Below are 22,500 nucleotides of genomic sequence, written 5' to 3'. Positions count from 1 at the left end.
ACAAACACACACACACACACACACACACACACATTTCCCTCTCTCTCTCCCCATCACACACACAAAAAAGAAAAACTCCCTCTTCTACACACACACCCACACACTCTCACACATACACACACAACCTCTCACACATACTTGGACATGCACACAGACACACGCACCCTCACACACACAGATACACATGCATCATTCCCCATTCCCTGTGTGTGTGTGTGTGTGTGTGTGTGTGTGTGTGTGTGTGTGTGTGTGTGTGTGTGTGTGTGTGTGTGTGTGTGTGTGTGTGTGTGTGTGTGTGTGTGTGTGTGTGTGTGTGTGTGTGTGTGTGTGTGTGTGTGTGTGTGTGGTCATTCTCCAGCTGCACTCCGTGTGTGAGATGAGTCGATAGACGGGGGTCCAGGTCTAGCCTGGCGGCGCTGTCTGAGCCCTGTGTAAGTAATGACCTCGGCGGGCGGGCGTGCGGGCACAGTGGCCGTGGAGGAGCGGGCATGCCAGGAGTGGGCACGGCTGCCACCGCTAATGGGCTGTGCCGCTCCGCAGGGGCACCCTCCGCTCCGCCGTCAGAGAGGCCATTTGAGAGTAGCGGGCAACGCCAGGACACTCATATCCATCCTCATTTGGGCTTTGTTTCTCTATGCCCGTCATTATGTGCTATTTTCTTGTGTCTGGATATCTGTCTTTATGCCCGTCTAGCTTCATTTTCTTCTTTTATCCCTCTCTCTTTTTCTCTATCTCTTTCTCTCTCTCTTTATCTCTATCTCTATCTCTTTTTCTCTACCTCTCTCTCTCCCTCTCTTTATCTCTCTCTGTATCTCCTTTTCTCTACCTCTTTCTCTCCCTCTCTTTTCTCTCTCTCTATCTCTTGTAGGCATGCTGTTTTTCTGCCGCACACTGTAGCAATCTTGACCAAAACTCAGTGAAAAGATGTTTCTTTCTGTCGTCGTTTTTTTCTTCTCCTCCTAATCCTCTCTTCCTCTCCCCCTTTTGTCGTCCCCACCCAGGGCATGCAAGGAGAGAGGGGATCACCAGGCCCACCCGGACTAAAGGGGGAACAGGTGAGAGAGAAAAGAGAGGGATGGAGGGAACTAGAGAGGGAGGGATGGAGAGAGAGGGGGGGGGGGCACATGTGAGAGAGAAAATATAGGGATGGAGGAAACTGGTACTCTTTAAGTGCTCTGTACTTTTTGAGGGAAGGAGAGAGAGAGAGAGAGGGAGGGAGAGAGGGAACTGTTACTCTTTTAGTGGTCAGCACCTATGGGCCAACCAGACACAAGAGTAGCACAAAAAAATCACTATTGACAGGGAAAAAGTAGCACTCTCTGAAGGATGCCACTTTACAGTGTAGATCTACACCACAAGCAGATAGACCATTAAGGTGATGGGTGGAATATGTAATATCCTTGATATTCCTTAGCCATCAATGGGCGTCGCCATGACACCTCAGTATTCAGGAAACAGTTATCTATTTCCGGGGTTGGAAACGGGCCATTTCCGGTTTAAGGAACAAGGTGGGGATAGGAATGTCATGTTAATGAAAATCATGGAGTGCTTGGAAATATTTTTTTCTCTGTCTCTGTGTGTATCTATCCACTCGTTTATCCATTTGTCTCCTCATCCCTCCTTCTCTAGGGGAAATCAGGAAATCCTGGATACCCAGGAACCATGGGCGGCCCTGGACTACCAGTAAGATCACTCCTCTCTGCATCACCATCAGCTCTATGCACGCCTTCTGAGCTGCAGGCTGTCATAGCAACATTAGCCCGTTTATTGACAATGTGCAATGGAATAGAAATTGGTTGAATAATATGACGTGTTTTATTAAATATCTTGAGAAATGCAACTGAGGATGACTATGACTATTTTCTGGTCTCTGTACTAGTTTATCTCCCCCCAAAAAGATAGATAGGTAGATAGATAGATAGATAGATACTTTATTGATCCCCGTGTGGTTGGTTGGACACTTACATCACAGGAAGCGGTGCAATATGTGTTGATACTGGCGTTAAGAGCTGAGCCGGTGCAGTTCTATGGAGGGTGTTTAGAATGCTGTTTCTCCTCATTAGAACGTCTCTGACCGTCATTTGTGACTTTGCTTCCTCTCTCAGGGACTGAAAGGAGAACGCGGTTCCCCCGGCAACAATGGGGAAAAGGGTGAATCAGTAAGCAGAATCACAAACACAGCGTATTCAAACAAACAATATCATATCTCATTACAACTACAAACACCACACACTCAACAAACAATATCATATCTCATTACAAACACTACACACTCACGCAAACAATATCATATCTCATTACAACCACAAACAACAAATACTCAACAAACAATATCATATCTCATTACAACCACAAACAACAAATACTCAACAAACAATACCATATCTTATTACAAACACCACATACTCTAGCAAACAATGTCATATCTCATTACAAGCACAAACACTACATACTCAAGCAAACAATACCTTCTCATAACAACCACAAAATCCACTTCACTCTGTTGAAATATTGAGGCTAAGTTACAACAATACCATATCTCATTTAAAAAAAAACATAAAACACATCACTTTTAATTTGTTAGTATCAAGGCTGTTTTACAACAACAATTTACAAAAATTCCCATTTCTACCTTGTGTTCTATTTTGTTTGTTTCTGTCTTCCTGTCTCTTACTCAATATTTCAGCTCTTTTTTGTTTGATTTATTCCCCGTCAGGGACCACCAGGGATGCCAGGTTACCAAGGGAAACAAGGACTTCCTGTGAGTTGCTCTAAACTTAACGCCTGTCATTTAGACTCATTTTACTGCTCTTTACTCTCATCCATTTCACAATATGGTCCCCCAGGGCTGTTTGTACACACACACACACACACACACACACACATTTTAATAATTTGTTTGTGTCCACATGTAGAAAAATGGTGCAGGGACACAAATATTAAAGATTACATACACACATGTATATATCCCAGTGGCATACAGCAGGTCTTCACAATATCGCATTATACTTCAGTGTTCTTATGGGTATAAGTAACAGCGTCATTTATCTAGGCTCATTTTGCTGTCCATTCTCATCCATCCCATAACATGGTCCCCCAGGCCTCTCTCTCTCTCTCTCTCTCTCTCTCTCTCTCTCTCTCTCTCTCTCTCTCTCTCTCTCTCTCTCTCTCTCTCTCTCTCTCTCTCACACACACACACACTCACACACACACACACACACACACACACACACACACACACACACACACACACACGCACACACACACACACACACAATTTTTGTCAGCTCTGACAATTACCAAGACATCTAAACAAGTTTAAAACTCTCCTTCAGGCAAAAGCAGATCTATTTTTGACTTCATATCGACTCTTTTGTTGGGTTATGTTGGGTTACAGTATGTATGCAGATATTATGTTATATAAAAAAGAGAAAAGTTCAGAGAAATTAAAAATATCAAGCATTAACCAGCACAATCATATTGCATTAAACTCACGTAGTGCTGAGTCTAATAAATTGGCAAAAAATTTTTTTAATAGCACCCATACGATTTTGGTATAGTACAGAAACTGAGGGAGAAAAGAAAAAACCAAAGCGGCAACTTTGCATAGGTTGCAGTATTCTGCAGCGAGAGCACTTTTGTGCGCGAGAGTGAGCTGCGAAAGCTCATCTCTAAAACAGCGAGGTTCAAAAGCGGCCCTTGAAGGCGGCCCGATGAGTCAGCAGGACTTTTATTTTGACGACAACAAAGGGCTGAAAAGCCCGGTCTCCCCCACGGAACACAGAGGACAGGTGGCAACCCTCAGGCCTGTTGAAAGGCTGTCTTATCTGGCAGCCTGGGCAGGAATTATTCATAACCCGACTTAGTCACAGAATTACAAAAACAAAACAAAACAAAAAAAACACACTATCTATAGCCTTACAACAGAGGCTCTGGGTTTGTAAACTGTGTGGGAAAGAGGAAGTAGATGTTAAGGGGGCTGACAGAGTTTGTGATAGGGAGTGGGTGAATGTCACTCGTTTCCTCTCTTAGAGGGGAGAGAAGGTGAAGATAACAGAAAGTTTGTGTTGGGGAGGTGAGGTTTTTTTAGGAGGGGGGGGGTGGGGGTTGAGAGGTCGTTTTCAGTCCTTTGTGTTTAGAGGTTGTGAAGGGGCAACTCTATTGTGACTGACATTACAAATTAGAGTTTTTTCATGAATGTTATTGTTCAGCAGCCATGGCTTGGAACAAATTAGATTTTGCCTCCTATCAGATTAAGTCAGATTTGAGACTTTGCATTTTTCCTGCCTTTTAAATTAAGGTCCTTTTGTCTTCTTTCCAGGGGCCCAAGGGTGAGGCTGGTTCTTCTGGACCTGTAGGACCCAAGGGAGAACAGGTATGTATCCCTATCCCTAACCCTATGGAGATCCAAGGCCCACCTAACCCTAACCTTTACCCTTTTGAGATCCATGCTCCGCTTAACCCTAACCTTTACCCTATGGAGATCCAAGGCCCATTTCACCCTAACCCTATGGAGCTCAAAGGCCCATTTAACTCTAACCTTGACTCTGTGGAGATCTTAGGCCCACTTTATCTGACATGTGATGGTGGTGGTGGCATTGGGTTACCCAACCCTACTGTACCTCTTATCCATACCCCTCAGTGTGTGGAGGTCCAAGGCCTACTTTCCAAGACACGTAGTGGTGGTGGTGGTGGCATACTGTCTGCACTGTCTCCCTGATAATGATTTGTTATTGATGTAACAACACTGTGTTAATTCTTACGAGGCTCGTTACTCCTCTTCGGCTAATTAAGAAACGGCGAGGCCCGGCATCGCATCGCATCCCTCCTTCCAGAGGAGAGAGCGGTCCTCCCCTCCTCCTCCTTCACTAATTAAGAATCCGCAATTTGAAGGATGGAGACATTAGTAGACAGCGTGAAACAGCAAACACGCTGTGTGTGTGTGTGTGCAAACAGTGGCCAGCCAGTTGAGTTAGTCGCAGCGTGAACAATGAGCCGTGGAAATCACACTCCCAGATTGAATCACCTCTGTTGATAATGAGGCTCAAACGAGGTGCAGCTTCCTGGGAAAAAAAGCTCACATTCCTGAGTGGATGGGCCAGAGTGAGAAGAGACGATGCTGTGGGAGCAGTAGTGTCAGGATAGCATGGCTGTGATCCCTGCTAGAAAAAAAACAGCTAGAAATCAGCTTATGCTGGTAGCTGGTTTTAGCTGGTGTTTGCTGGTGTAGCTGGTTGGGCCACCAGGTGGACATGCTAGCATGACCAACTGAGGAAGCTGCTTGTCATGTGGGATGCAGCTGGTGTAAGATGGTCTTGCTGGTTTTCTACAAATAACCAACATAAGCTGGCAGGGTCAGTTAAACCAGCAATGTAAGACCAGCAACACCAACTAAAATGACCAGCTTAAGGTGGTAGGACAAGCAAAACCAACTGAATCACTATTGTAAACTGGGTAAACCAGCTGAAAATATGTTTTCGCCAGAGTCTTGCTGGTCTTGCTGGTTAACCATCATATAGGGTGGTCAAACAAGCTGGTCAACCAGCAAAACACCTTAAGCTGGTCAGGTTGTTTTTCAGCAGGGATATACTGCATACAAGCTTCGAGCTACGGAGACCCAGGTTTGAGTCTGATAAGAACCTGAGTTTATATCTTAAATGTATGATAAGCTAACAATGTTCCTCAACATTACTATGAATTGTATACACGTTCTATATCTATATCTGTATATCTCTGTCTACCCTTTGTTCTGCGTTCATAAATAATAATGTCTACGCCCTCTAGATTTCCCACAAATGGGAAATGGTTTCACCATAAAGTATCCGTATCCCCAGACAGACAGATGGAGCAACACCCAGCTGTTGTCCTTCAGCCATTATTGCAGACCTGGGACCATTTCATAACAAAAGACAGTGACTGTGCCTTTAAGTTATATGACAAGTGTGAAAGTCACCAGTAGCACTCTTTCTGGTTCCATTCTGGCAGAATGCAGTGCTCCTATGGTAGGCCTGAGCGGTATTACGGAGGCGATGTTATCTGTGCTCTCTGTACTGTATGTTTATCAGAAAATTGGGTATTTGGCTCGGGGTCATTCCTCATGTGATTGCCACAATCTTATAGAACTTTAAGTTTGCTTATTATGACTTGCAATGGAAAGAAACTGAACTCACAGCAGTCTCAGTTCACCTTGCCAAGGATATGAAGGATATGTGTAGTGTGTGTGTGTGTGTGTGTGTGTGTGTACGTGTATCTCTCGGCCTGTGTGTGTGTGTGTGTGTGTGTCTTGGCCTGTGAGTGTGTGTGTGTGTGTGTGTGTCTTTGTTTGGATTTGCTCTCATGCTGTTCTATTCTGTCTGTAATGTTTTGGATTAGATCGTGCATCTATCCTCAGTCTCCTTACTTGTCTCCTCGGTGTGTGTGTGTGTGTGTGTGTGTGTGTGTGTGTGTGTGTGTAGGGCTTCACAGGACAACCTGGCTTCCCAGGACAGCAGGTAAGATAGCACACATATGAATGCATTCCAATTCAGTCAGACAGTACTGTATGTGTGTGTGTGTGTGTGTGTGTGTGTGTGTGTGTGTGTGTGTGTGTGTGTGTGTGTGTGTGTGTGTGTGTGTGTGCGCATAAGATGTAGATGTGTGTTTATGTGTGTGCATTTTTTAGCTTCAACTTATGTTTTAACTTATAACTTACAGTATATTGTGCTTGTGTTTTCAGGGAGCTCCAGGCTTCGCAGGGAAAGCAGGGCCCCCTGGTCCCGCTGGGCCCAAGGCAGAGAAGGCGAGCGCTCACACTGCTGACTAGACACGAGACAAACACACAGCATGTTCTGTCCTTTCATGTAGCCACCACATAACACATTGTTCTTTGCTCCATCTTAGTTTTCACACACACACACACACACACACACACACACACACACAAGCACACACACTCTCTCTCTCACACACACACTCTCTCTCTCTCTCTCTTTTTTTCTCACACACATAATCTCATATGTCTACCCTATACACACACACACACACACACACACACACACACACACACACGCACACACATAATCTCTCTCTCTCTCTCGATATGTCTGCTATACACACACCCACTCACACACACACTCCTGATGTCTCTGTCTCCAACACACTCACACTCACACTCACACACACACACTCACACACACACACACACACACACACACACACACACACACAGACACACACACACACACACACACACACACACACACACACACACACACACACACACACACACACACACACACTTGTTCCCCCTACTAAACTTCTCATAGTGCTTGTCTCTGTGTTTCTCCCCTGCAGGGTGAGACTGGTCTTCCTGGGCAGCAGGGGTCAGCTGGCCCCCCTGGTCGCCAGGGCCCTCCAGGCATGCCGGTGAGTTAGTTAGCGCTTAGCAGTCAGCATCACTCCAGTTAAAGTTCAGGATTGCTCCAGTCAGTCCTTAACACGTTGAAAAAAAAAAAAAAAAACGAAGTTTAACCTCGCACATCCAAGTTATTCAGGTGCCAGATCAAAAATATACGGTTTAACGAAAAAAGTGAAGAGCCGCACAGCGTGGGAAGGAAGGGCTGTAAGGGTTTTGAAACGTTTCTTAATAAATAAAAGGCAACTTTATTGGGAGCTCTCCGGTGTGCGGATCTTCACATGTAGCATCTCCCCAGTTAGAGCTTAGCGGTTAGCATTGGTCCTTCCTACTGTAGCCAAGTGTTCCAGTTAGCACATAACGGTTAGCATCTCTCCATGCCACAGATGGCCAAGGCAAGGCAAGTGTTCCAGTTAGCACATAACGGTTAGCATCTCTTCATGCCACTGATGGCCAAGACAAGTGTTCCAGTTAGCGCTTAGCAGTTAGCGTTATTCCAGGCCAGAGATGGCTACAGTACTCTGTGCTGTGCTATGCTAATCAGTGCCCTGTTGATGACGTCTCTTAACTGTTTTGATTGTCTTTTGTCTCGCTAATGCTCTTTTTGACCTTTGACCTCTGTTTGTCTACACAGGGACCTCCAGGTATGGAAGGCAACGACGGGAACGCTGGAAAGCCCGGACAAAGAGTAAGACAAGCCCATTATGTACACATGCATTTGATGCGTCATGTGGCGTTGTTGTCTAATGTGAGCCAGAAATTAGTCCATATTGAAATTTAAAATGTTTTATCGGCATGACAAATAAAGCACACAAATTGCCCAAACTGTTATTATGTAATGCAGTAAAGACGGACCTGTCGTACATATATGTTAATATATTTCCACAAATTTAACTCTTTCTCTCTCAGGGAGATACTGGTCCTCCTGGTCCCATTGGTCCCAGAGGAATCCCGGTATGAGCTTCACCCCACACACACATGCATGCGCACACACACACACACACACACACACACACACACACACACACACACACACACACACACACACACACACACACACACACACACACACACTCACACATGAATACACACACACACACACACACACACTCACATGCATGCGCGAGCACACACACACACACACACACACACACACACACACACACACACACACACTCACACTCATATATCACCCCCCATCTGCTCACTTTACAATGCTACAATGCTACTGTTACATGGACACTTTCAATCCGATTAGAAACGGAAAAACGTCTCAATCAGAATAAAAACTCTCATTCAAACACCTCGATCGGAATGAATAGTTTAATCGGAATGCCAAATAAAGAACTGCCCATGTAAACGTGGCTAGTGTCAGCGCCAGCATCATCGTCTGAATGTATTCCCACCTCAGGGCCACACAATCATCAGTCATCACAATGTGAACCAGCCCTCCAGTAATGCAGCCACTGTAGGTGGCCGTGAAGGGCTTAGAAACACACCTCAGATATGTACTCAGAATAGATACTGTTGTCCTCTCTGTGACACTTATGTGTTGAAACACACACCGGATGCTTCATTAAGCAGTGTAAATAGCGTTCTCCTCTCTGTGACGCTGGGTGTGTGTTGTGTGTGTGTGTGTGTGTGTGTGTGTGTGTGAGAGAGGGCATGTTGAGGCTAAGACATCTGTTTGATTTGAATCGGTTTGAAGTTAAATTGCTTTTGCCTGTTCTTGCACATCCTACTACTCTGCTGTGTGAAATCGTCCTGCCTACTTGGCCGCTGGTTGTAAGTAATCCTGTAGGGAACCGCGATGTTAAATCGTTCTCTCCTGCTCCACCGCTCTGTGCAGCAGTGAGTGGACTTCGTCTGACACGTTCTCTCCTCTATCCCGCAGGGTTTCAAAGGCATCAAGGGTCATCATGGATTGCCAGGACCGAAGGTACGTACCGTAGAGCTTTTAAACCGCTTCCTCAGTCCCTCTTAAAAATGAGGTGTTGTAAGATGATCATCAGAAGGTGCTGTGATGTTTAGTGACTGCACTGCTGTGTTCTTGTGCTCCTCCCACAGGGAGATTGTGGCCCCCAGGGTCCTCCTGGAGCGGCAGGCAAACCTGGCATGGAGGTCAGTAGACTCACACCTATACTTTACTCTTCACTAAACCCTACCCTTCACTAGTATCCATACATTACTTTACTCTTCACTAAACCCTACCCTTCACTAGTATCCATACATTACTTTACTCTTCACTAAACCCTACCCTTCACTAATATCCATACATTACTTTACTCTTCACTAAACCCTACCCTTCACTAGTATCCATACATTACTTTACTCTTCACTAAACCCTACCCTTCACTAATATCCATACATTACTTTACTCTGCACTAAACCCTACCCTTCACTAATATCCATACATTACTTTACTCTGCACTAAACCCTACCCTTCACTTATATCCATACATTACTTTACTCTTCACTAAACCCTACCCTTCACTAATATCCATACATTACTTTACTCTTCACTAAACCCTACCCTTCACTAATATCCATACATTACTTTTCCCTTCACTTATATCCATCCATTACTTTTCCCTTCACTAATATCCATACATTACTTTTCCCTTCACTTATATCCAAACATCACTTTTCCCTTCACTTATATCCAAACATTACTTTTAATCATTACTCAGATAGATAGATACATTACTCTACCCTTCACTAATATTTGTATATTACTTTACCCTTAAGTAATATACATTACTTTACTCATTATTCAGATCCATACCCTTCTGATTCATACAGATAATGATGGAACGATGATTTGAAGATGTATTTACACGTTTTTCGCTCTCCCTCCCTCCCCCTGCTCTCTCCCTCTCTCTCTCCCTCTCTGCTCTCTCTCTCTCTCTATCTCCCTCCCTCTGCTCTCTCTCTCTCTCTCTCTCTCTCTCTCTCTCTCTTTCACTCTCTCCCTCTCTCTCTCTCTGTGTAGGGTGATGCTGGTACACCAGGGCCACAGGGTCCCCCAGGTGCTCCCGGACATCTTGTAAGTACAGTACAGTGACCATTTAAATACGTCATACAGACAGAGAAGGCTTACGTGTATGTTATAGAGGGGAATGCTAATATATACAGTATGCCGTAAAGGGAGTGTTTATGTGTATGATACCGAGCAGAAGACAATGTCATGTATGTGCTATGGAGGGAATGTTTATATGTACTGTATGTTATAGAGGGGAAGCTAATGTATGTGCTATGGAGGGAATGCTTATGTATGTTATAGAGGGGAAGCTAATGTATGTGCTATGGAGGGAATGCTTATTTATGTTATAGAGGGGAAGCTAATGTATGTGCTGTAGAGAGAGTGCTGACCCTCTTGAATGAGTCCACTTGCGGTCATCTTTTAGGGGGCTACCGGACCTGCAGGACCTCCCGGACCCAGTGGCCTGGCCGGAGTGGTGAGACCGCATACTGTTACCAATCATAACATCACACCCACACCCACACTAACACCCATTTGTCATTGTACATGTTTGTTCTTTGTAATGAAACTTGTAAGTGTAAGGCAGAGAATAGAGGCCTGAAAATAGCCGCCGTCGGCACAAAAAACAGGATTGAGAGTGTAAATGTTAGACAGAGAAAGAAACATATCTGCCTATCAACACCTGATACTTAAATGTTCTATTATTGTGTTTTGCTATTGCAACAATAGCAAATTTGAGAGAGAGAGAGAGAGAGAGACTTTACTGTCCCCATGGGGAAATTATTTCTCAGCAAATGGGACTTGGACATGACCTAATACAGTGTCAAAACACAAAACAATAACAAACCCCAAGCACATTGACATTACACATTAAGCCCAAGACATGACAGGGACATTGGGACATTTTAACATTAAACATTTAGACAGACAGGAAAAAGAGTTTCTACACATGGCATCAATGCATAGTGACAAGTTTGCTATTGAATACATATTGTATTAGATTATTTTCTTGTTTTGACAACTAGCTGTCTGTCTCTCTGTCTCTGTGCCTGTCTGTCTGCCTGTCTGTCCCCAGGGTGTGAAGGGAGACAAGGGGGAACAGGGAGACAGAGGCCTGGGAGGACTTCCTGGACCACCAGGGGCGCCAGGACACCCAGGAATGATGGTGTGTTCCCATAATGCATCTCTCCGCCACATTCAACACACAAACAGTACACAGCCAAGCTCAGTGTAAAGCAAGATGTGCACTGTGTGTTAGAGTAACACCGTTGCGTGTGGTGTGTGTGTGTGTGTGTGTGTGTGTGTGTGTGTGTGTGTGTGTGTGTGTGTGTGTGTGTGTGTGTGTGTGTGTGCGTGCGTGTTGTGTTGTGTGAGTTTTGCTTCACTGACTGCTTTATCCTGCCTTCTGTTTGGCCAGGGAGAATCAGGAAGTGATGGGGCCCAGGGAAAAGACGTGAGTAAACCTGAAATCTAAATCGTGCATCAGGTGTCTTGCGTCCTCATGTACTGCAGCTACTGTTCAACTCTCTCATTTATCCTTCTTCTTCATGCTCAACATGTTTTTTGTTTAACTTTTCAAAGGAAATGATTTGTGTTTTGAGTGCGATTTGTGTCTATGATTAAAACTGTATTACCACCTGGCACCCGCACTTGTGTAATGAATGAAAAGTTTATTAGCATAAACATCGCCGTTGTTATGGATTTTCATGAATCATTTTGTGCATTCCAGTTAAAATCAAACTGCAACTCCTCTTTTTGTTCATTTGATACAGTCTAACTGTAGTTTGATTGATTTTACCTGGAATGTACTATTAGGTATTAGGATGAGACTATATCAAAGTGCTAAAAAATATTACTGACAAAAGTGTTAACAATTGTCAAAAAGTAATCCTCTCTATCACTTCTTAAACTCATAGGGAATTCCAGGATTGCCTGGAAACAATGGAGAACCAGGACACAAGGTAGGAAATACTGTAGAGTATCAAAGATGTGTTTCCCTCCCATGGAATTGAGTATGCACTGTTTAGTAAAGCATCTATTTGTGTGTGTAGCAGATGCCGGCTAGTTAGCTGTGCATGTCAAACGTTAGTAAACCTCACTCCCCGACGCCTTAAAAGTGCTGCTGGCATGAAAGCTAGTAGCCTGGGCTTTTAGCTCGATTGTTAGTGCGCTCGACTCCCGATCCGAGGTGTTGCTGTGTTGCGGGTTCGAGTCCGGGCCTGTGCAGGGCTGGACTGCGGTGGTTCCACACAACGCAGGTTACATGTGTCTATACTATAGTTGTGCTATAGTTGTACTTATGCTATAGTTAGTTTGTATTTAGTTATACTACAGTTATGCATAAATAAATGACCACAGCAATGATTTACTTAGCAAGGAATTACTTAGAGAATACCAAAAAGGGACATAGTACAGTTTGAGGAAGAATAATGATAGACTGGAATGGCCTGTTTTCGCGTGACAATATAAAGTAAAGGGGCTTGCTTGATAACTGCAGTGAAATGCTGTCGAAAGCAGCTCTGTTACTGATGGGGGTTTTTACCCACAAATGTTGCTATGTTGGTGATTTTGTTTTTGATGACATATCTGGATTCTCTGAAAGATTTTTGCTCATTGGAAGAGGAAGAGTGTCTGTTTTTCTCATAGCTATGTTGACTTGGTTTTGTTACCTCGAAGCATGTTACAAAGTTAAAGGATCTTTTCATGTTTAAAAGCTTAACGCCCCTCAGTATCCTCTGTAGTATCCGAAGGAAGCGTCACTGTGAATCTCTCTCCATCATGAGCCGCCACTGTTTATGTTTGCGTGCCTCAGTAATCTATAAACGTCTCCACGCTTCGATACCTTCAAACACACACACACACACACACACACACACACACACATATATATATATATATATATACACACACACACACACACACACACACACACACACACACACACTTACACCATCACCTGTGTGGATGTGAGCTGCCATTAGCCTCTAGTGCTCTCATCCTTGCATGAACCCAGCCGTCCTCAGGATAATGCTATTATGGCCCAGAGAGCTGTGTGTTATTGGACCATCTATCACCCTGACAGCACGCCGTTGTCAGGTCTTTCACAGTTTAAAGTATGTATTAGATAAGGCTGCGCCGAGCCATTTAGGGAGTCTTGGGTGGAAGGCCGCGGTCTTTAAACGTCTGCAGTAGCCAATAAGGCTATTTATTTATGATAAATGGCCCCTCTCCAGCTAGGGCACTGTGTGCGTCATGTTGACTTCTTACTCCTGGGCCTTGGGCTTTCAGCACGGCGGCGGTGAGAAACTACAGCATCTTTCTGCTGCGTGGAGGAATTCTCTAATGCAGAACTCATTTAAAGGCCGGCCATCTGTGCCCAGATTTGGACTCCTAGCTTATTTGTTTTTAACTAGATGTCACCTAAAATAGGTTTTAGTTCTGTTGAGGTGACGTCCTGGTCTGGGATCGCTGGAGAAACTCATACACTACTTTATTTCTAATGCTGAGTAAACATATTATGACACATATGACGTGGTTACTCAATTTTTCAATCAGACACACTTGCCGTGCTCACACTGTGCACGTGACTCCTCACGCCTCCAGTGACATATAGAGATTCCTGGAGACTCCCATACTGTACACACCTTTCTTTTATCGTAGGATTAATGACTACTATGCTCATGTAACTGGGCTCCCCAAAAAGATCACCAAACAGCGAGAGTTGATTATTTGACACTCTGCTGCCAGCATTCGCACTAGTAGTAAAGGATGGCAACACATCGCCCCGCCACACTCACTACCAGCGCAGCGCTGAGCAGCCATTAGGGAGTGATGGCGTATTTATAAATCATTGAATGGAATGGGCCCAATATATCTGTCTGATGTGCTGCAGCATTAGGAGCCAAGCAGAAATCCTAGATCATTGTGAAGGAGTCAGGTAGACTCTCCTAAAATACTGACTGGACAGAGTAAGACTAGACTAAGCAGGGTTTAGTGAATATCCTTGTACTGTGTCTTAATGTAAAGCTCTATGACTTGTGACAAATAAAGAACTCGACCTTGACCCTTGACTCTTGACCTTGACTGTGACCTTGACCTCTTCCTCTGTGTGTTCCCAGGGTGAGGCAGGGGCCCCCGGCCAGAGGGGATCCCCAGGAGAGCGTGGCCCCCCGGGGCCCCCTGGTGGCGGCGGCGGCTACGGCTCCAAGAAGGGCGGGGATGTGATGGGACCCATGGGGCCGCGTGGCGAGAGGGGGTCGGCAGGGCAACCAGGGCAACCCGGGTCGCCAGGACCCGCTGGGCATCCAGGCAATGACGTGAGTGCGGACTGGAGGACAGTGGGGGGTGGCCTGGTCATTTTTTTTTATTTTTTTTTTAAACAATGTTTATTATGTTTTTTCCCAGTACAATGGAACAGAGATTAGGAGTAAAACATATGCCTATATGGAAAGAGTTAACAAACAAACACAAAAACAATACAAAAAGAAAAAGTTCAGGGTGTATTACTCAAGACAATGACATGTGCTGTTGTATCACTGGTACTCAGAATTTATCAAAGAAGAGGTGAATGGTGTATTGTGAGACTGCCTGGTCATTTCTTACAGGAAAGCTACACTGGGCACGTACTGTAACTGAAGCGTTTTGTTCCCAGAGCGTCTGTCCAACAATTCCCTTCATCTGTAATCAATGGAAGTGGCTGCATGAGACGTCATAGCGGCATGTACATTCAGAAACATTAGGCTAGTAGCTACTTTTACACTCCATGAACAGAGAGCTTTGGTTTGCGGACGCGGCGTAACCCGGGCCTTAGCTGGGTTAGATTAAGAGTTTGAGTTAAAAAAATTAGCGCAACATAAACAAACACAAACAGCTGCTTCCCATACTATTCCCATTTACTGAATCCACTTCCCATCTCTCGTGAGGAAAAATACAGTCTTTTCTGTACAAATATATATATATATTTCAAATATTTTTCCTCTCTTGAGATACTTTTGAGTTCACGCCATGGTCATTAGAAAAGGTTTTGTCAGGCAAGCTAGAAACAATGGGTGCATTCGTAAATTGCCACTCCGAGTGCTCAGAACACATTTAACCGTTCGTACATTCGGAATTGTCATGTGTTTATTCAGAGCGTCACACTCTCGGAGCATCCAGAGTATGTCAGATCTAATTTATGAACGCACCCATGGTCTACAGGCCGTTCGAAGGTTCCACTTTCAAAAACCTGGATATTATCATCCTATCCTATGGTAAGGAAGTAATCCTCACCCACACAGGGAAGGTGTGAGTGCCTGTTCCTCTCCTTACAGAGCCTACGGAGGGTCACCAGACTGATTAATTCATCGACTGAATCATTTAAATACTTAACTGCCTCACTGGTTAGTTAGTCAATATATTGACGTGACCACTAAAGCGCTCAATGCTCGAAAGGTCATCAGGAAAGACCGCTAATCTACTTCACACAGGGTCGGCAGACGGACAGAGGCCATATCCGTGATCTACTGTACGAGGGGAATATTGATGATAGTTATAGTAAGCTGTAGTAAGGCACACTTTACAGTTGGCTACCCGTTCTTGATGAAATGAAGGCAAGTTAGACTCGGAGTCGGAAAGCAGTTTCTTTACTCTGTGAAATCAGAGGGCAAATCCAGTGGTGAAAAAATACAGGTGTGATATCCAAGTCAAAACACAGATATATGTAAGCAAACAATCTCAAAGCTCAAATACAAAAATTATAGCCAGGGCACGGAACAAGGTTGAGAACCAGTCAACGTAGCAGAACAGTAAATCTCTGTAACACGGCTCGTCTGCTCAAAAATAGCAATACCTCACAATAGCACAAGTGAAACGGTCTTACTGTAATAAAGCCAGCGGTTAGTTGGTTAACAGGTATATAAGTATAAGTATATGTACTTTTTTGATCCTGTGAGGGAAATTCGGTCTCTGCATTTATCCCAATTTGTTAATTAGTGAACACACAAGGTGCCTTGCTCAAGGGTACAGCCGTGGACTGGTCGGGGATCGAACCGGCAACCCTCCGGGTACAAGTTCTAAGCCCTAACCAGTAGGCCACGGCTGCCCTGACAGGTGCTTAGAACTCTGGTGAAGTGTAGCAGGACTGGAATTGGTGTGGCCGACGCAGGTGACAGGACAGGGTGGGCCGCGAGGGTTCCTGAACGCGTGTTACGTATGAAACAACGCATGGTCATGACCCCAGCAGGTAAAGATGCATGCAAGCAAATAGTTGCTATATAGTGTAAGATACACAATAGGAATTCTTTGCAGCCATTCACGTATGAGTATGGTTGACAAAACAGACATTAAAGTGTACATAGGACAGGACAATAGTGCAAAGAGAACATATTGTAGATGGTGAGGTAGTGATACTGATAGTACTGATGATATGCAGGCAGTAAGCAGGAAAGTGCAGAAGGTACAAATTAGGCTAAGTTGGCTTGTACGCTGTTGTATAACAAAAGTAAAACAAAGAACAAGCCAAAAGGTTAGAGAGAGGAAGGTAAACTATAAAATGCAATAGGAGTCTGATAAATTAAGAAATCTGATCCGGCCCCTCTCAGACACATGCAAATGAGTCCGTCGGCAAGCGTCTGCAATGTGTCGTCTCGGCATAAATATTTGTTTGTGTTTATACTTCAAGAGAACAGCTGCTGTGGGGAAAACAAATATTCTGTCTAGAGCGCATCAACAGGGCGAGCGACTCCTTCAAAACTCACGATGGGAAGCCGCCACTCCTCCCGAGGAGTCTAGGAGGTGTATTTAATCAAACGAGCTCCTAGCCGTGGGTGGAAGTGCCATTACCTCCAAATTAATTTGACTTCACAGGGGAATGATCTCCTGCACTCTGCTTGAATGACTATGCAGATGTACAGTATGCTGTCTAGTTAGACTTTGTATTAGTTCTTTTGCTCTATGTCAATTGTAAGTGCGATCTAAATACCCTCTTTCACGATCCTAATGAGATAGAAACATATGTATTATTGTGGATACGCCCCATGATTCAGATATAGAAAGCTCCAGAATGATGAGTCCTTCATTGGCCCCTGCAACACGCCTCCTCCCAAGCTTCATGGAACTCTTCCTGGTAGTTTTTGCAAAGTCCCGCCGACAAACAGACAAACAAGCCAAAGTCTCGTTGGTGGAGGCAGATATAAGTGCTACTAGACATAATACTCAAACACAACACTACTACAAAATTCAACTAAAACCACACAAAAGTACTACTGCACAAATCACAAAGCAAGTGCTAATAAAGCTGTGCAAAACTGCAACTACACAATAAAGCTAAGGTTGTTGTAACACTGTAAAGCGCCATGAGACATGTCTAATATGTTGGCGCTCTATAGAGTAAGTGAAATGAAAGTGAAATTGAAATAGGATGTGAAAAGAGTGATAGGCCAGAGGCACATGATGCTATATTCTCGTGTCTTTTGTCTCTCTTCTCTCAGGCGGTGGTCAACTATGATGACATCAGGAGTTACATAAGGCAACAGGTCATCAAAATCTTCGATGGTGAGTGAAGCTTGGCTTCTGAAATATGTACAAATTTACATTTGTAATAATATATCAATGCACCATGACACCAATTCATGTTTTGATCCTAACAATGTTTGTGCACTTTCCCATTAATAATAGGCAACAAAGTCTTGTCTGAAGAGCTTAAATAATCAGCAGTCACGGTCGTGTCATCCAATTGGAACATTTTGGAATGTTCATGTTATCATGTTATTAGCCTGGCAGTGTTCACTCAATAAGCTGTGTCATCTCCTTTAGGTGGGATCACACTGACCTGCTGCTGAACTTGGCTCAAGTGTAGCATGGGGCTCATCAATGATCAGTTTAGGCAACAGGACGCAGACCGTTCGTGGACAGTCTTGTAGCCTGAGTGTTGTGTTAGAGCATCAGCATCAACAAGCATCAGATGTCCTATTGTTTGCTATGGTGGACATGGTATACAGTACATGGATGGTATACTTTTGGAGCGGCAGTGTTACGCTAGCGTCAAACAATTGGAGCGTTTGAACTCGACTCAACTTTCAAAGTGTAGCGAGAGGCTCATCAATGATCAGTTTAGGCAACAGAAAATAGACCGTTTGTGTAACTTAAATAGCTTGAACTTGTTTTGAATTCTTCTACACTTGTAGTCTGAGAGTGCTGTGTTAGGCTTTACCGCTCCCGATTTCCAAACGTGATCCCCCGCCTGAGTGTTTTTTTTCCCCTTGTTTGCGTTCGTCTCAGACTCATTTCATGCGTCTCCCGTCGCGATGACGAACATTAATATTTAAATTCTGATTATGGGCGCTGATGCTTTTTAAAATACGGCCGGCTGTTATTAACCGGCTGCCCTTGGCGTGCCCACAGAGCGCATGGCGTACTACATGTCCCGCATGCAGACGCCCGTCGAGGTCTCGTCTCCCGGACGACCAGGGCCCCCCGGCAAGGACGGAAATCCCGGTCTGCCAGGACAGCAAGGGTTGCCAGGGCGCCCGGGGCAGATTGGCCGAGAGGGCCGTTCAGGGCCGATGGGTCCGCCAGGTAAAGAGGAGATATCAACGCACACACACATCATGCATGCACACACACCTATACATACACACATACGCAGATTACACACACACACACACATACACACACACACACACACACACACACACACACACACACACACACACACACACATACCCCACACCAACTGGATCTGGGGTTGGTTTGTTTGTGTGAATGCCAATTGGAAGCAAAAGGTAGCAGTCTTGTATGTGTGTGCGTGTGTATGTGTGTGTGTGAGTTTGTCAGTCATGTTTTATGGAAAGGCTGCTCCATTGCTCAGTCCATCTGTTGCACCTTCACACACTGCTGCCTCATCCACATGAACGGGAGACATGTTTGCTGCTGTTTGTTCTTGTTTGTGTTTTGGACTCCATCTTCAGACACACCGATGAATGATGATGGCCGACTAAACCATTTTAATTCCGTGGGTGGAGCCAATTATGTTGGTAATGAAATCTGAATGTTGATCTGAATGGGCTGAACCATTATTGTTTTTCCCACAGGGGCAGCTGGACCAAGGGGAGAGAAGGGGGACAAGGGAGCTGGGGAGATGGGTGACTCTGGCCCCCCCGGTGCCCCAGGTAAGATTACCCTGAAAATGTGGTGCCTTTCATGGCCACTTTATTAGTTCTCGGATTATTTGTGAGTTGCTCTCGAGTGTGATCTCTGACTATCTGTGTGTGGCCTCAGCCTTCCTGTAGCATAAACATAGTTTATAGATTACATTATTACATTACATTACATTACATTTGGCTGACACTTTTTAAACAAAGCGACTTACGACATGGGAAAAAGATTCTTTAAGTCAAATTTAGCCGGCGATAGATTGTGTGGGCAACTTTAAAAACGACTTGTCTACTTATAGTAAATTACAGTTTTTTTTAATCGCTAACAAGCGTTTGTCCATTCATTTGACACATTTTCAAAACTCTAAACACAGTTAGCACAGCATCGGTCTTTTGTGGCGATACCATTCACACATTTCATGTTGTTTTCACACAGTATGCGGTCAGTGAATATATTTTCACAATGTTTACATTTTCTTAACAGACAAACTATACCTCCCAACAAAATAATGGATCGTTTTTGCATTATTTTCGAATGTTAACACACAACATCCCACAATAGTTAAAACAATATTCCAAACCTTAGATACAGTATAAAAACCTCCGCTTCTGCAGTGTTATCAATTCAAAAGCAATTTATCTCAACTGATAATAAACAAACAATCGAATAATTGACACAGATGATTTATGTTGAGTAAATTGGGCCAACCACAACTGATTTCAGTCTATCTAGACTCAGTGGCAGGGGTTATTTCTCTCTATTACATTGACACTTACACAGTAAAAAGAGGAGGTGATGTTTTTGGAAGCAGAAACAGAAAAAGACAAATACTGTAATGTCTGGACGAGGAAGAGTAAGAGTAAGGAGCCCAGAGAGAAGAGCAGGCCCAGTGAAAGATGCAGGAGCACTGAGAGGAGCAGGTGCAGAGATTAGACACAGTAATATTGTGGGGTTTTTTTGTTCACCCCCTTTTTATCTGGGCTTTTTGCTGTTGTTTTTTGTTCCGAATGCTCTTGTGTTTCATGGATATTTTGTTCACTGCAATGTTGTAAAACTTTTTCAGTTCTATCATAGTCTACTGTAAACAGTATTACTGCACCTCCTGTAGGTCTAGTGAACAGTAAAAAAAGAAAGAAAAAAAAGATTTGCTTTTTACTGGAATGCATTTGAATGTGAACATTACATCTGGACATACAGTTCCCAACCAAGAAATTTAGTGTAAAAATGCTGGATTGCATGTTTTGCATGCAAATACCTGTAAAACTGAAACATAAAAGTCTATGCAGTTTTTGTAATGTCAACAGTAGCCAGTATTTTGAAACCTAGTGTACTCTGATTGACTGCATGTATCTTGTGAAGTGAAAACAAGCTTCATTCTTTGACAAAATAACTTCATTTTGAGTCAGGTTTCCAGTGTTTTGGTAAAGTTAATGTGTGCAGAGAAATTACGAGTTAGTGTATATGTAACAAAATGTGGTGTAACAACATGGAATGTGCTTTTGAGAAGAAAATGATCCATTTGGCCAATTGTGTTTTGTAGGTGAGAGTCTGTGTTTAGAGTTTTGAAAATGTGTCAAATGAATGGACAAACGCTTGTTAGCGATTGAAAAAAACTGTAAACGCAAATAAAATCATTTGTATTTGCTCAGGGTAAGGACAGTTTGTGATGGATGTCAATCATGCACAAAATGTGCCATTGATTCCCCTCTTCTGGATATGAGGGGACGATTAGCGAACACTGTCTTTGACTGTTATTTCACCCCCCAAAACAACTCTTTAATACTTTAGTGTTACTTTGGATATTCTGTAATGTAAACCTAACTGACTCGTCCTAATGGATGAATACATTAATGAATGAATGAATGAATGAATGAATGAACGAACAAGCGGATGAACGAACAAACTAATGAATTACGTGCTAACATTGCCACTGACTGTGTTACTTTGGATGTTCTGTAATGTGATTCTTGCTGACTCCATCCTAATGGAGGAATACATGAATGAATGAATGAATGAATGAATGAATGAAAAAATGCATGCATGCATGAATGTATCTCCGTAGTGCTCTCTAAGCAGCTGCCCCTTAGCCCTTTCCCATACATCCCCACAGTCTCGCTCTCCTCTCTCCACTACCAGTGCTTAATGCTCTGTGTGTGTGTAATGTGTGTGTGGTTAATGCTCCGTGTGTAATGTGTGTGTGTAATGCGTGTGTGATGTGTGTGTGTGTAATGTGTGTGTGGTTAATGGTCAGTGAGTAATGTCCCTGTGTCTCCCTCAGGTGTTCCGGGGCCTCCAGGTTACGGGAAGATGGGCCCCGCAGGTCAGATGGGACAGCAGGGTATCCCAGGGATACCAGGATCGCCTGGGCAGCCGGGGTCAAGGGGCAAGGAGGGCCGCTGCAACCCGTCCGACTGCATGAGCATGCCCGTGGAGTACAGCCCCAAGGGGCCCCCCGTTAAAGGGCACTGGTAGAGGAGGAGCAGGGAGCGAGGGAGCGAGAGAGAAGGAGAGAGAGAAAGAGAGATGGATGAAGGGGAGGGAGAGAGAGGGTGGGAGGGAGATGTTATAACAGTTACAAACGGGAGAGTTTTTACAGCAAGACAAGCACACTTGCAGTTGAGTTTGCAAAAGTGAAAACAAACAAACAAACAAAAACCAGAAAGAAACTTCCGGAAAAGCAGTCATTTACCCCCTGTGTTGCGTTACTCAAGCTACTGCACCGTAGTGCCAACCACTCACTAAGCTTGTCTGAGCCGCTCGCAGTGGAACCCCTCAGCTAGGAACGCCCCACTGCCGAAACGCCATGTTTGCTTCAAAGCCTGTCTGAACGGACGCTCCTCTCTCAAACTCGCCTCTTTTCCAGTCTCATCAGCGTCTCCTCGTTTGCATCTTCTAATCAGTCGCCCTGTTCTTTGCTGAAGAGGCTGGGCGGAAGAAGAGATTACGGACTAGACTCTTTTATCTCCATTTTTTTTCTCTTTCAAACCGCACC

The 22,500-nt window shown here is 44.2% G+C and overlaps 1 protein-coding gene across 2 annotated transcripts in view; it reads left to right on the top strand.

Moving 5' to 3' along the window:
• Positions 1-22,494, top strand: part of col16a1 (collagen, type XVI, alpha 1) — a 115,921-nt gene extending 93,427 nt beyond the window's left edge. For both annotated transcript variants that reach the window (XM_062528935.1, XM_062528934.1), the window contains 22 exons: positions 1,002-1,055; positions 1,630-1,683; positions 2,106-2,159; positions 2,717-2,761; positions 4,322-4,375; positions 6,456-6,491; positions 6,716-6,778; positions 7,333-7,404; positions 8,028-8,081; positions 8,303-8,347; positions 9,288-9,332; positions 9,461-9,514; positions 10,386-10,439; positions 10,801-10,851; positions 11,452-11,541; positions 11,794-11,829; positions 12,293-12,337; positions 14,495-14,692; positions 17,843-17,906; positions 18,756-18,929; positions 19,445-19,522; positions 21,787-22,494. In XM_062528935.1, the coding sequence (XP_062384919.1) occupies positions 1,002-1,055; positions 1,630-1,683; positions 2,106-2,159; positions 2,717-2,761; positions 4,322-4,375; positions 6,456-6,491; positions 6,716-6,778; positions 7,333-7,404; positions 8,028-8,081; positions 8,303-8,347; positions 9,288-9,332; positions 9,461-9,514; positions 10,386-10,439; positions 10,801-10,851; positions 11,452-11,541; positions 11,794-11,829; positions 12,293-12,337; positions 14,495-14,692; positions 17,843-17,906; positions 18,756-18,929; positions 19,445-19,522; positions 21,787-21,980 (1,614 nt within the window). In that variant the 3' untranslated portion in view covers positions 21,981-22,494. The remainder of the gene's footprint in view (positions 1-1,001; positions 1,056-1,629; positions 1,684-2,105; positions 2,160-2,716; positions 2,762-4,321; positions 4,376-6,455; positions 6,492-6,715; positions 6,779-7,332; positions 7,405-8,027; positions 8,082-8,302; positions 8,348-9,287; positions 9,333-9,460; positions 9,515-10,385; positions 10,440-10,800; positions 10,852-11,451; positions 11,542-11,793; positions 11,830-12,292; positions 12,338-14,494; positions 14,693-17,842; positions 17,907-18,755; positions 18,930-19,444; positions 19,523-21,786) is intronic.
• The last annotated feature ends 6 nt before the right edge of the window (positions 22,495-22,500 follow it).

This window comes from Sardina pilchardus, chromosome 24 (assembly GCF_963854185.1).
Source record: "Sardina pilchardus chromosome 24, fSarPil1.1, whole genome shotgun sequence".
In the NCBI taxonomy this organism is placed as follows: Eukaryota; Metazoa; Chordata; class Actinopteri; order Clupeiformes; family Clupeidae; genus Sardina; species Sardina pilchardus.
The sequence above is the reverse complement of the archived record's forward strand: the minus strand, read 5'-3'. Positions and strand labels throughout refer to the sequence as shown.